General features: G+C 42.7%; 1 protein-coding gene and 1 long non-coding RNA gene across 6 annotated transcripts in view; one reads left to right on the top strand and one right to left on the bottom strand.

Moving 5' to 3' along the window:
- The window catches only part of GLI3 (GLI family zinc finger 3), a 253,340-nt gene that overhangs the window by 82,283 nt on the left and 156,816 nt on the right, over positions 1 to 14,241 (bottom strand). For all 5 annotated transcript variants that reach the window (XM_083407003.1, XM_083407001.1, XM_083407002.1 and 2 more), the window contains 2 exons: positions 5,740 to 5,945; positions 512 to 658 (listed from right to left, as the gene is read on the bottom strand). In XM_083407003.1, coding sequence (XP_083263129.1) covers positions 512 to 658; positions 5,740 to 5,945 — 353 coding nt within the window. The remainder of the gene's footprint in view (positions 1 to 511; positions 659 to 5,739; positions 5,946 to 14,241) is intronic.
- LOC310661320 lies at positions 5,698 to 9,327 on the top strand. The gene is made up of 2 exons (XR_014503896.1): positions 5,698 to 5,818; positions 8,574 to 9,327. It is a non-coding gene; the product is annotated as an uncharacterized lncRNA (long non-coding RNA).

Raw genomic sequence — 14,241 nt, 5'->3', positions numbered from 1 at the left:
CCCTTTTTTTTCCTGGGGGAGGGGCTCACCGTTCATGAAACCTTGTAGGTGCCATTTACATTACTGTAATAGTATTGACAGTGTCACAGATTCAGGGGCCAAGAGAAAGAAAAGTGGGAAGAATCAGAACAGGCATGCGATGATAGGTCTCTCACTGGTTATTTTGGATCACAGACTAATATGCTGCCACTACGAATGAAAATAGTGAAGTCACCCCAAAATTCCTTTCTGTTTAAACCTCCAGACCAAGAATTTTCAGCCTTTTCAGACCCAGAGCCCCCAAGGGCCTTTGGAGGCTCATTTCTTAACCTTTTACCATGTATTTTGCATGGCAGAAGAGCTCCCATGGTCTCAAACCACCAGTTGAAGGCCAGTACTCTGAGACAATACTAACAGGTCTCGTGTCTCCACTGACAACAGCTCCACCCCATTGTTCAAATTATTTGCCAATCCGGCGTTTTCACCGAGTTCATAATTTTCAATCCACCTCTTTGGTAGCAACATCACTTACTATCCATAGCATGGAGATATTCCATATGAAGAGCACTGGCTCCTGCCGTGGCAGCTGATGGAAGGATGTCGGCATACGGGCTGCGCTGCCCTGTTAGGAGAGCCATCTGATGGTAATATTCAGCGGGACTGACTCCAGCATGCGGAGCTAAAAACAGGACATAAAAAGCTTCATTAAATGACATGTGGCAAACAGGATGCAGAGTTTCATTTTCTTCTTTCTCTTGCCTATAATGGTAGCAATTTGTGTGGTTCCCCCCCCCCCCCTTTTAATATCATGCAAGCTGTGATAAGGTATTTGTTTTCAAAACACCCTGCAAAGTGGTAATGTGAAGAATTCACCAATATGTTTGCTGGCGCATAGTCAGGTTGAGATCCAAAGCAGGTTAGTGGCTGTATATATTTATATTTCTCCCACCCTTTTTTTCCTGGCAGGGACTCAAAGTGGCTTAGTGATAAAATAAGAATAGCTAAAAACATTGAAAAATCATTAAAAAGCAATTAAACATTAAAAGAATTAAAACTTACAAAAAACATACACTCACAACAAAAACAGCATGGCACTAGCCCCCTCATTAAAGGCAGTCAGTTCCCAAAAGCCCGTTGGCAGAAGGGCAACAAGGAGGGAGCCAGTCTGGCCTCCCTAGGGTGGGAGAGAGTTCCAGGTCCTTTTGGCATTTAGGTCCTTTTGAAATCTATTTGAAAAGTTAGCTGCGTCTAATTCGTTTCCCACTGATTTCAGAAGGACCTAAGTGGATCTTGCTCTGGATCAAACACAGTAATTTTATTGCTATATGCATTTCTAAAATGCACTTCAATGGAGTGAATAGCAGAAGTGGGAACGAATGTCCTTCGGCTTGTTACTGAAAAGTTGGAATAGCAAGTTTCACCCTGGCTGGGCAGCAGCAAGAGGTACCACTGGCATCTATGACCTTGCTGCTCACCCAAGCTAGGTCAGAAGGTCAGGCAAATCCCAAACAGACTCAATGCTAGCCTGGATCTGGTGTGGTGATCATGCCCAATGTCCTCACCTGACGGGTGAGGGGCCAACTTGGGATCCAGTGAAACCCAGGCTGGCTCAGTCCTTCCCTCTCCTGCTCCATTTGGAGACTTCCCATAGGCCACTATTGGTGGGAGTCCCACTAGAAGAACTTCCACACACCCGTACCTTTGGTGCTGGAGGAGTGGTGCTGGCACCAATCGGGAGGCAGAGAATGCTGGAGCTGTTGAAACCTCAAGTGCCACATGCACAATGAATTGGGGCTTCAGCTTCCTGCCTTATGCACAAACTAAGGTGGCCTACTAAGGGTGTCAAAAAGGATGCCACTTACAAGAAAGAAGATGTCTGGAAAGAATGGAGCTGAGAGAAAAGGAGTTTCTGAGCAGGAGGCTAAAGAGGCAAACCTCAGGGCAATTTTAAATGTGGCTTGTCTCTTTAGGAATCAGAACTGGTTCAACAAAAAGAGCGTGTGTGCACAGTTCTTCCTCATACACAGCCCTTCTTTGGACCCCAGCGTATGTCATTGTGAGATTATGCCTTAACATTATGAAAGTAAATCTATTCAAAATCCAGTTTTCAGAACTTTATACTTCTTGGGAATGAAAAGCAAACTAAGAATGTTTAATGTATTTTTGAATTACTAGTTGGATTTTCAGCATAAAACCCTTCTTATACCACTTCACCATCCATAAAATGTTGGAGAAAAACAGTGGGGCAAAAATCCTTCCAGGAAATCATTGATTTTAAAGTTTTACAGTATTAGACAACAGCAGTATCTTTCCAGACACACTTAAAATACTTCCTGAGCTTTCTGACATAAGTGTCTGGGTTAACTAACAATAACATTAGCTGAAAACTTTAAAAGGCAAGTCTGGCGAACCTGCAAGGGCATGAAATGAGCACATAAAGATAAATTACACTACTGCCATTCTTTTCCCTGAAAGATGCTTTACTTCTGAAACGAAGAAACGCCTTCACTTTCCTTTCTTGCTCAAAGAACAGAGCCAAACAGGAGCACATGGGTAAGAAGTTAGCTTTACTGAGCAGGGTGATTTACAGAATTACCGTAGTAAGAGCTAGCTGAATTCTGCAGCGAGGTGCTTTTCAAACAATGCTTCCCAGAGTTCCACAGAAGGAGCCCAGAGAAGCCCTCTTGAAAAGACAGATTGCTCGTGACTACCAATCTTCCCTGCAATCCATAGCCTCAGGGAAGGGGCAACTTCTGATCATAGGGGAAACCTAAACTGATTGCCCTAAAGGCAATGATCAGGAGATGGTGAAAAAGGAAACCAGTATGCAACTTGCTAAACTTCATTATTTGGAAAGTTAAGTTTTGAAGTACTGGAGTTATTTCTCTTCATTCTCACCTGGGACATAGAAAAGGTCTTTTTTTAATATGGTTGCCCAGCATGTACACATTTGTGCATTTGATCCCCATCATCTCCAAGCAGGACAGGGAAGGACCTTTGGGAAGCTCTGGAGAGCAGCTGCCAATCAATGTACGCAAAGTGTGGGGAACTTTTGGCCCTGCAGGTGTTGCTGAGCTGCAACTCCCATCAGCCGAGCAAGTACGGCCAATGGCCAGGGAGGATGGGAATGGTAGACTAACAGCACCTGGAGTCTCAAAGGTTCCCCACACCTGGTGGAGACAAACGGAGCTATGTTCCTAATGGCAATTCTTACAAAAATTATTAACAATTACATACATGCTATATAAATATGAAGCTGTAGATCAAGGGAGATCTAGAGACCAACAATATATAACTGATATCCAAATAGGATTTTTCAACAAATACCAAGGTACTGACATACACACATGCCCTTTAAGTTTTGAGGAATTAACTAAATGTTTTAGACGAAAAGCTAAACTTTCTTTTTCACTATTACAAATGCCCTGCATATGTAATATAAATTCTGATTGACAACAGGTCATTAAAATTTATTCTCATAAGAACAAGCACCCATAAGTAATGGATTATCTGTAAAGGTATATGTTCTTATATGTGAGGATTAATTAGTTACGGTATTATCCATTTGGGCAGCGAGAACAGCTCATTTTTCAAATTCAGCTAAAGGCAGACTGTCGGTTTTGTAAATCTGCCATTTTCATATGTGGTGGGAAGCACTTTTCCCTTAATTAAAATAGTATTCTAATTGTCTTCCATACACACTAGCTAGCTAATTTGACCCATTATAGCTCAATTTAGCAGCAATTACCATTTTAAATACTCAAATTACAGTATTATTACTGTACAGTTAACAGAGCCCAGCATACATATTTCCCCCCCCTGTTACTCAAATGAAATACCTACCTTAGTTTTCTTTTCTCTCCATAGGAATTTTAGATGTTCCTACGTTAGCATTATTTTATAATATTAACTTTGGGTAGGTTCACACAATCATGATTTTTCCATTTTCCTCATGAGTAAACTTTTTCAGTCAGTCAAGAATGTTTATTCTAGATTTCTTGGTCTTGCGAATGGCTCAGGACGTGGCCAAATCATGACCTATCCAAGGTGGCCCTTTCTGAACATGCTAGCACACAGCCTGCATATATGTCACAGAGCAAGCTGGTCTGTAAATCCCACAGTTCAAAGCTGGAGTTAAATTTTTATTAGTGAAACACCATATTTACAGCCTTGGCTGAGTTTCGGGCCTAATGAGCACAGTTGCTCATGCCCCGTAGGTCCTACACTATGAAATCCGTTGCTGTGACTAAAAGCAGTCTAGGTCTCCTCCTCTTCAGGACTTCTTGCAAGCAATTGGAGACGCTGCCTGCATGCAGACTCTCTTTGCTCCTCCTGTTTCATACCTCTTCTGGAAGTCAGGGCAGGGAGAGGAGCTTGTCGTAGCAGCGGTGGGGGGGGGCACCCGTGACTCTTCGCTAGCCTGAGTCATATCTGCCGCTTGACCTCCCCCCTCCTATTTGCCTGCTTCAGCTTCTGCTTCTGATTCCGAACTTCTCTCTGCCACAGACTCTCCCAACTCACTGAGCCCTGTTAGCCCTTCAGCTTCTGACACCTCCACTTCCCTGTCTTCTCCCTCTGACCACTCATCGTTGTCCCACCACTATCGCCCAGGCTTTGAGCCTTCTTCACTTGGTGATTCGCCAGCTGGTTCCTCCCACCATTCCTTGTGTCTATCCAGTCCATGACAAGATATATGGACCTGCAACTGGAAGGAGGGTTGCACCACACAGCAGGAGACAAAAAGGCAAAACCAGCTGGTTGAGCAGCAGATGCATATACTTTTTTTATGAAATTATTACATGTTTCTGGAGTTTTGTTACATTTATGTAATTTTCGTAGCTGCCCCTGATGAAGAACACATATTTTAGAACATGTGAAATTTGCAAAACAGGTTTGCAAAAAAATCTTTCTTGCATTCATTTGTGTTGCTTTCCCCATCAATCTGCATAGATGTGAAACCATTCTCAAGGCTGGATTTCTGTATTCTTATCTAAGCATGGGTTGGGCGAAAATACAACTCATAATTATAAAATCCAAACCTTGAAAGCAAGGCTAATTGATTCAGATAAATAAAATGATGCTGATAACATGGCCCCTCTCTAGTTTAAAGCTGGCTTAATATTAAGATGCTTCAACTAAAAGCAATGGGGAAAACTTGTTACTTGTTCCACTGGTTTCAATGGAAACTAGCAATGACTAACTTTAGATGGATTAAGATAATTTATGCTTTTTAAATATAAAGAAACTCTTGGTTTATAACTCTGAATTCAAGGGGATCTGTCTTCATAATGTTTTGCCTACCAAAAATTTGGCAAGAATTACATTTTTTTCCAAATTAAATTTAATACAAACAATCACAGTCCCATGGAATGAAGACAAAACGTTTGTCTCCTTTTAAAAAGTTCTGGGAAGAGACTATGGCTAAATGCCACGAACTGATTCCAACACATTGTATTGCTATCTTGCCTATTTTACACTGGGGCAAGAAAGAAGAAAGGCAGTCCATGGCGGCAGGAGTTAGAAGCAATAAATATATTTCCTTATTTAAAATTTCAAACAAGATGGTACCTTTAGTTGATGTTTCAATGAAATGTACAAATGACCAGCTATAGGCTGATGGAAGTATTGAAACATTTATGACATAATAAATGTTTGACAAACCTGCTGCAGCTGATTGGAAGGAGCTGGAGAGATCCTTTGACAAGATTAATGTAACTGCTGCCAAAATGAGAGCAAACAGGAAGCCGGTCTGAAACTCACCATCTGTGGGGCTGAGGCCCCGAGCCGCTGAGATCATAGACAGAGAAGGGCTGCTGTGCAGTGATCGGATATAGTCCATGTAAGGGTTAATGTAGGGATGAGGGGGGCTAAAGGGAGATTCCGATGCTGAAGCAGGGTTCCTGTGGGGGGATATTCTGATGAACGGCAATTCTGAATATGTTGGGCTACCGGATAGAGCAGAAGGCCTAGAACAGAGAAAGAGAACAAAATATACAGTATGTTTGGTGTGGTTTTTTTAATAAAAAAAATAGCATACCCTCACTTAAAGTTAACTGTTATCCACAACGAAGATCAACACACACCATGTTGAATCCAGACTAGGCTGGTTGAAATCAATGGGACCCGAGTTGGGTTGTGACTAATTTGTCCCGAAGATTGTCTATGGGACCCAAGTTCAACTAGCTGACTCAAGGCACATTTCCCAGAAAAGCTGTAGGAAATATGCTTTTCCTTCTCCTTTGAAAGTGCTAGCAAGTGTGTCACACCAACACTTTTAAATGAAAAAGATGTTTGTCACCTTGCACCCTACAACCTCAAATATCATGCATCCTGCATCCTGCAAGGAATATGACAAGTATATTATGTAGTCTGTATGATTAATGACGGTTATAAATACAGCGGTACCTTGGTTTAAGAACAGCCCTGTTTACGAACTATTTGGTATACGAACTCTGCAAAACCGGAAGTAGTGTTCCAGTTAGCGAACTGTACCTCAGTCTACAAATGGAAGCTGAACGGTGGAAGGGCACCAGCGGTGGGAGGCCACATTAGGGAAAGCGCGCCTCCGTTTAAGAACGGCTTTGGTTTAAGAACGGACTTCCGGAACGGATTAAGTTTGTAAACTGAGGTACACAACACTTATGCCCAGTCGCATCCAACACGAACATAAGAAGCTAGCTGGTACGGAAACAGATCATTGATCCATCTAGCTCAGCACTGTATACACTGACTGACAGCAGCTCTCTGGGTTTCAAACAAAAGTCCCTTCCAGCTCTACCTAGAGGCGCTGAGGACTGAACCGTCACCCTTTTGCATGCAACCCATACGCTCTACCAGCATATTAGAGACAGCAACATTAATGGTGGCTCTTGCGATCAGGGCAGGATCACCTCAGTAATTAGAGATCACAGATTTGATTATTCTGCGTAGTAATGCAGTTTACATATGATTAACTCACATAGAAAAACAAAATTAAAGTATTCACTAGCAGTGTGAGAGGAGCCCCAGTATCCTGTAGAAGAGAAATGCCTTCCTGAGGGAGCAGAGCTTGCTTTACCTTGACCCTTCTGAGCTACCAGTCCCAACATGTGGAGCAGGTATCCCCCAACTCAGCCCTCCAGCTGTTTGGGGACTACAGTTCCCATCATCCCTGACCACTGGCCCTGTTAGCTAGGGATGATGGGAGTTGTAGTCCCAAAACAGCTGGAGGGCCGAGTTTGGGGGTGCCTGATGTAGAGCCTTTGGATGGAGTCTCTCCCCCACCCCACCCTGTGATTCTTTTCTAGTGGAACATTCCAGAATGGAGTACCATTCACCTCTGCCTGCTAGCCCAGAGGAGGTGCCTCCTTTGCCCCATGTCAGGGCTTACTTAAAATAAAAATAAAAAAGCTGGGGAGGGAAGGAAGGATAGAGTTATCCTTGCACACTCAGGTTTCTGCTGCTCATGCCGGTGGCGGGTGCCTTCTTCAGCAGGGGGAGTGGGCGAGTTTCTCAGCCCTGCTCCAAGGGGCCCATACCAATCATAGCAGTGTTGCACAACTCCTTTTCTTTTTGTTTCAGAAGAAGAAGAAGAAGAAGAAGAAGAAGAAGAAGAAGAAGAGGGGGAGGAGGGGGAGGAGGAGTCTGGATTTGATATCCCGCCTTTCACTCCCCTTCAGGAGTCTCAAAGCGGCTAACGTTCTCTTTTCCCTTCCCCCCACAACAAACACTCTGTGAGGTGAGTGGGGCTGAGAGACTTCAGAGAAGTGTGACTGGCCCAAGGTCACCCAGCAGCTGCGGGGAAGCGAACCCTGTTCCCCAGATTACGAGTCTACCGCTCTTACCCACCACACCACACTGGCTCGAGTCAAAAGGACTCTGAGGCACACAGTCTATGGGTCAGGTGCTCACTAGGCTAGGTGCCAACCTTTAGCTTCCTGGTCTGAGCCCTGAAGTCCCTGGCAGATATGGGCACTGGGCAGCTACGTAACATTTGCTCATCAGGGCAGTAATGGAACAGGACTGCATTGCAAGGGAAAAGATGGCAGCCATCTCTATTCCATCAAATGCCACCTAAGAGGAGGCACTCCATCAGGATGCAGCAGAGGGAGAGAAGGGGAGCACAATAATTCAATCAGATCAGTGGAGACATCCGCTCCATTTGGCATCTCCTCTCTCAGAACTGAATTCACTCCAGCTAGTCATTAGAAGAAATACTATGCAACTTTAAGAAACGGCGACCGAAACTGCTTTTTTCCTTCCCTTCTAATTCTTTTTTCCTTTGTGTTGCATATTACATAACTGCATATTTTAAGTCTGTTGATTGGAACATTTTGTTTTTATTGATGGAATATAATCCGCTTTTCCGTTGAAGGGCAGAGCAAAAACTGTTTAAATTATTATGACAGTGATACAATTATTACCTCTTTCTTTGGCTTGTTAGCCCTTCCTTATTGCAACTGTCCCGCTTCAATTAGGAACAAATTATATCCAGCTGATCCTGAGTTTGCTAACTATTACAAGACAGCTTTTGAGGATGCTTTTTTGATTGGGCAATTTCACAACCAGCCGACAATAGATCAAAGATGCGCCATATGTTTGTTTTTCTTCAACAGTGCAAAGCAAACCATTGTGGAGCCAGACTGACAATCCAGTAATTTAATTAACCACACAATGATTGCCAGGTGAAATGGGACATTTTTAACAGCAAACATGGAACTGTGAGAAAGCAAGAAAGAAGCCCTAAACCCAGGTGCTGCCCAAACGTAATGAGGAAGATTTCGAGAAGGAAACCACCTGCCTGGCGATGGCCCCTGACACGATACTTCAGTGACGGGATACTCTGGGATGCCAGCGAATGGAAAGCTGTGCAGAGAAGCCATTTTGCTAGGCTGCCTGTCTCAGCCAACTTGCCTGCTCTTTGGCAAAGGCTTGTCATTAAGCTTGTCACGAACGTGCAGCACCCCAACTGGCTGACCTCAGCTAAACGGTTTTTGGCCCAGTTTCCCCCAATTAATTTAGGACAGACACAGTAGAGTCACAGGCAGCAGCCAAGAGAACCACAAAGGGCAGCAGGTTCTTTTGATGTTGCTGACTTTAAGTATTATTTCTAAGGAAAAGAAAATAAGTACAAGTTTGAAAAGAAACTGAAGAGCCCCAAAGTGGGTTTCTCACCACTCAACAAGCAAACTGAGTGCATTAAGGATGAGTTTTCTTCAAATCCCGTTCGGAAAAAAGCATTATATTCATTTTTACAGCTTCCACAAAAGTAGGTTTGTACCGAAGTAAAAATAAAATAAAATACGAGTTCTATCTGAAGGTATAGTAGCTAGACGAGGCAAAAATAAAATCCATTAGTTCATATCCCAACCTGGTAGAGTCATTCACCTGGTCATCTATAGTGAGTTAGACTTTCCTCCAGGCAGCCGGACAGAGCAGCTTTTGTAAACTTGCTAAAATGATCAGGCAGGAAATTTGTATGACCCATTGACACATGGTCTTGATTTCTTTAGAGCAGAAAGCACCAGACTCAATGTTATGTTTGTGAAATGTAAAGGTTATAGACTAAAAGGTTGAAACAAAAAGGTTAAGAAAAATTACCGTATTTTACTTGAATCTAATGCTCAAACCTTTTTGGCCAAATTACGTCGCAAAAATTAAGGTGTGCATTGGTGGCTCATTGACATTCGCCAGCAAACACTTTTTTTGGTTTCAGGGTTCTGAAAATTTAGGTGTACATTAGATTCAATGGCGCATTAGACTCGGGTAAATACGGTAATAGCAATTATAACCTGCACCTTGAATTTGTTAGTTAAATAAACAAAAAACAAACAAACATCTATACCGCCCTTCATCTGAGGATCACAGAGCAATTTACAATATAAAGACACAACAAGACATAACATAGTAACAAACAAAAAACTTCCAATTTCTGAAGTACCCCCTCACACGACCCCTTCCCATAATGTGTGGAACGCAGGGGGTCTGGAATCGTGAGGAGGAATGTTGGCAGGCATCGCTCCTCTCATGCCCTCATGCAGTGTTAAGTGTGTTCGGGTTTATGGAGAACCAACATCCAGAACCTTGTGCGTTCCTGATGCCACGTAAAAAATGACTGATATGTCAGTCTCTTTGGCCAAAGAGCTTCCAAAAAGAAAATTGGCTGGACTTTCTCACAACAGATTTCAGCACCCTGTTTCTCTCCTTGCCAGTCAGATGCCAATCAGCAAGCAAGGAGCAGTCTGTCAGAGAAGTTACGGTATTTTTCCATCTATATGACGCCCCCATGTATAAGACGCCCCCTATTTTGGGGGATTCTGATTTAAGAAAATTGGGGAAGATGTATTCATGTATAAGACGCCCCTAATTTTTTGACATTATTTTTTAGGGGAAAAACCTAGTCTTATACACAGAAAAATACGGTAACTCTTTATTCAAAGAAATGGCACACAAGTAAGTCTTATCCCCACCTTCAACCCCCTCAAAGGCTCCTCCTCTGCCCGATGTTTCCCAAGCAGTCTCAAACTGCTCTGGGCATCTCTAATCTCTATTCCGCTCTACACATCACTCTGAGTGTCCTTGGAGACAAGCAGGCTCTCTGTGTCCTTCTGCAGTCTCTTGCCCATCCTCTTCTGCTTCAGCCTCCGAGTCGGAACTGCTCCCTGTCACAGGCTCTCCCTGTTCACTAAATCCTGTTGCCCCTTCAGCATTCAACAACTCCTCCCCTCCCTTCTCCCCCTGATCTCTCCTTGGTGTCCCACCACCGATCCCCAGGGTCTGAGCCCTCTGGGGTTTCCCCTGGGGGTTTCCCAGCAGGTGCATCCCACCACTCATCATCCAGCCAGTCAAATGTCTATTCTTCTCTGCTTCCATGACCACCTCCTTCTTGGCTTAGTATTTCAACTTCTTAAGGGGCCAGCTGTCACCTGAGCATTATGTAAACAGCAACTAGGAAGAATTATACTGAAAAACTCTTTGGATAGATTTGTATAGGAGCAGCCACTGAAATGGGCCAATCACGCCGGAAGAGGTATGTGTGAAGCAGATGTAATTCTAGCAGTTTATGATGTTCTGGCAAAAGGGTTAAAGAAGCAAAACTTTAAGGCAGCATAAGCAGCAACTGTGAGAGGGGCATCATCCAACCAAAACACAAACATATGAATTGCCCTGACTCAACTCTTGTAATAAAATCAGTGTGACTTGAAAATACTGAATTTTTGGCGAATCAATTCAAGATAAAAGTCTTTATATGAATGATCAAACCTTCCCCCCCCCCCAATTACTCTCACACTTTATACCTCTTTTGATTTCCAACCTACGATGTGAAGGCATAGGACACATTACGGATACTGAAACTTAATAGGCCTAACGCTATATGATGTCTGGATACGAGATGATATATGTAAATGCACACATATGTAAATGATTCTGAGTAATTCGTATCTATTAATTCTTTCCAATCACTCAACTGCAAATTATATGGTGTCAAAGGCTCAAATGTCTTCTGCAGTGAGCTCAAAAGAACTGACATAATTCACACTTGCCCCCTCCAGTGGGCTAAACTTTACACTATTTATCCAATTCACCATGACTCAATCACAACAATATCAGGGTTGAAAAGCTTCTTTGTTAACCAGTTCAAGAACGGCACCTTATATGACAGAATATATGTTGAAATTAGCGCATATTGTGCGATGAGTTTTTCTGAAATAATATGTGTGTTCGATGTTTTCTCCTGCTGACACCTCTTGCTGGATTTAAGCAGCCTGTCAAGACTACATTAGTGTGCAGATATCCGTATAACACCACCCCACCACCCCCAAAAAGGGAGGGTCAGAGAAATGTCTCTAACCTTCTCTCACTTAATGCTCCTAACTAAGCTAACGTAATATGCATTTGTTTAAGATGCCCTCTTGTTTCATTGATGCACTGAGAGAAAGAAAAAAATTCCACCCCAACCAGTTTTGGAAGACGCCCTGGCCGCCATCTGAGCAACTGATGAGCTGCATGTGGTCATTAGAGTCCTCTGCTCTGAAATGCTGTGAAATCACACCCTGGATAAACAATAGGGTCTGCCTGGATGCTGATTGATTAGAAGAAAGCAGAACTATGTAGCCATGCAAACACACACACACACACACAGAGCCACATATTTAAATGCTAAAGAACCTTTCACTGTTGACTTCACAACCATTAGAAGCTTCCAAATTAACAGCATTTCTCATATCCAGGTCTCTGCATTTTATCTTCTTTATTCTTTCAAATCCTGAAATTGCTTGGATAAGAGTTGAGGCTTTTTTTTTTTTAATACATACATTTCTAAGAGCAGCCTGAACTTTTAGGGGAAATTGAAGAGGCTTTCTGTCAACTACAGCTAAATCCTGCCTTTCTATATCAAAACCCCTTGCTAGAAAATTACTGTGCAGATGATAAGGCTGAAAGATATAATAAAAAGTGACTCTACTCAATTTACGCTGCAATATTGGTATGACTGAATATTTTTCATTCAGGTGACTGATAAAATCACTAAACTGTATTGGAGATAAATAAAGGAGGCTTCTGTCAAGAATAAACACCATTAATCATAAAGTCTCACCCTCAAGAGTGGCTGCGCTCTGCCTCTGCACAAATACACCCTTGCAAGTGGCATGAAACTACTTCCTCTTCTCCCCCTTGTTTGCTTAGGGAATCTGCACGCTTGTTCTTTCTGGTGTATATATCCCGCTTCCCCACCTGCCGGTGTCTGGGGTACTAATCTGCAGACATACATTTTTTTCCTTTTTGCAATGGGCTCATCTAAGCATCGTGTGTGTGTTATTGTTATCTGCAACTGACTTAATTGTGCTTCATGCTCATGATCAAAAGAAAACACCTCTTTCTAAGATGTATGACAGAGACCTGAATAACTGTAGCATCCCAAATGCAAATTTTTCATTCTAACTGGCAAAATGGCGCATCAGTTTGCAAATCTATTTGCTTCTATTCTCTTCTATTCTATATTGCTTAATGCCAAGGTGGCTTCTAAGCAGTTTATATCCAAGGCTGAACAAGAGTTATTCAAAGCTTTCCAATTTCCCCCAATGTTCTCCATTTAAATTGTCTATGACCTTATATGTGAGTTGTCATCAGGTTTCACTTCCACCTTGTTTGGTGCCCCTAACTCCCCCCCCCAAAAAAACCGAACAAATGCACCCATGACATTATATCAGAATGTTAAGATGCAAAGCACAGTCCTCTCAATTACTTTATTCTAGGAATCAACAATCAGGGGACTTCAGTTTAAATGAACTGCTACAGAAGCCTTTTTAATCTATTTATCTCCATGTCTAAAATATATTTACAACAATATTCACATTATGTCAACTTTGCTTCACTGTGTCCACGCACCCTCACACCTAATTGGCCAGGTGACCCAGAAATTCAAACCTGTTTAATTATGATGTTGTGAATCTTCTAGAAGTATAAAAGCCAATACACAAGATTTCTCATTCTAGAATGACCAAAAAATGAAGTCATTGATGGAGTTCTGAAAGGGTGGGACTAAACTGCTCTGTGATCCTCAGATAAAGGTCACTGTTTCAGAAAGCAAATTTAACATCCATTTCAGTCGTGTCCTTAAATGCACCATGTAAGTGGGTGAAGTTGCTATTCACTCCCTTTTCTTTAACTTCAATGAACTTTCTCAATGTTATCATTGCAATTCTTCCTAACATTAATTTATCTCAATCCACATCTATGCAGAACACATTCTTGCTGATGAACGGCGTCGTGGCACTTTGCTCCTGGAGGAGGCAGGAATATGGAGTAGCCTTCCCCTGTAAGTGCTGCTTTCAAGGGGCTGGGCGGGGGGGGGGGGGAGCGTAAGAGATGGTGGAGCTACTAGCCTGGTGAATCCCTTCACAATAATGGGTTTGCAGAGACCCTGTCTTAAGTTAACTGATCTAAAGTCTCTCTAGGTTGGAGGGAAATAAGTAAAATCAGTCTACAGCCCATTCCTAAAGCAAATGGTGGTTCAAGAAATTCACATGCTATTAAAATGGAGTAAAGCAGAGCCCTGTGCACTAATGAGGTTTAAAAATGTACTTAGGTCTTCATGTGTAAGACACTTAACAAGCCGTTTGCTTCTTTGGCACAGACCAATAGAGAGTTGGAGCTGAGGCATAATCATGCAGGCAGCAACCAAATCGACTGGAAGAATTAGGAGACTTGCGGCCCCCGAGGAATGCAATTCATGCGGAAAAGCAGTTGCCAGAGTGAGGCTAGGGAACCGCGTGGGAAGAAAAC

Source organism: Podarcis tiliguerta (assembly GCF_965153285.1).
Source record: "Podarcis tiliguerta genome assembly, chromosome: 12".
NCBI lineage: Eukaryota > Metazoa > Chordata > Lepidosauria > Squamata > Lacertidae > Podarcis > Podarcis tiliguerta.
Note: the sequence above shows the minus strand (reverse complement) of the source record. Positions and strands in the feature narration are given on the sequence as shown.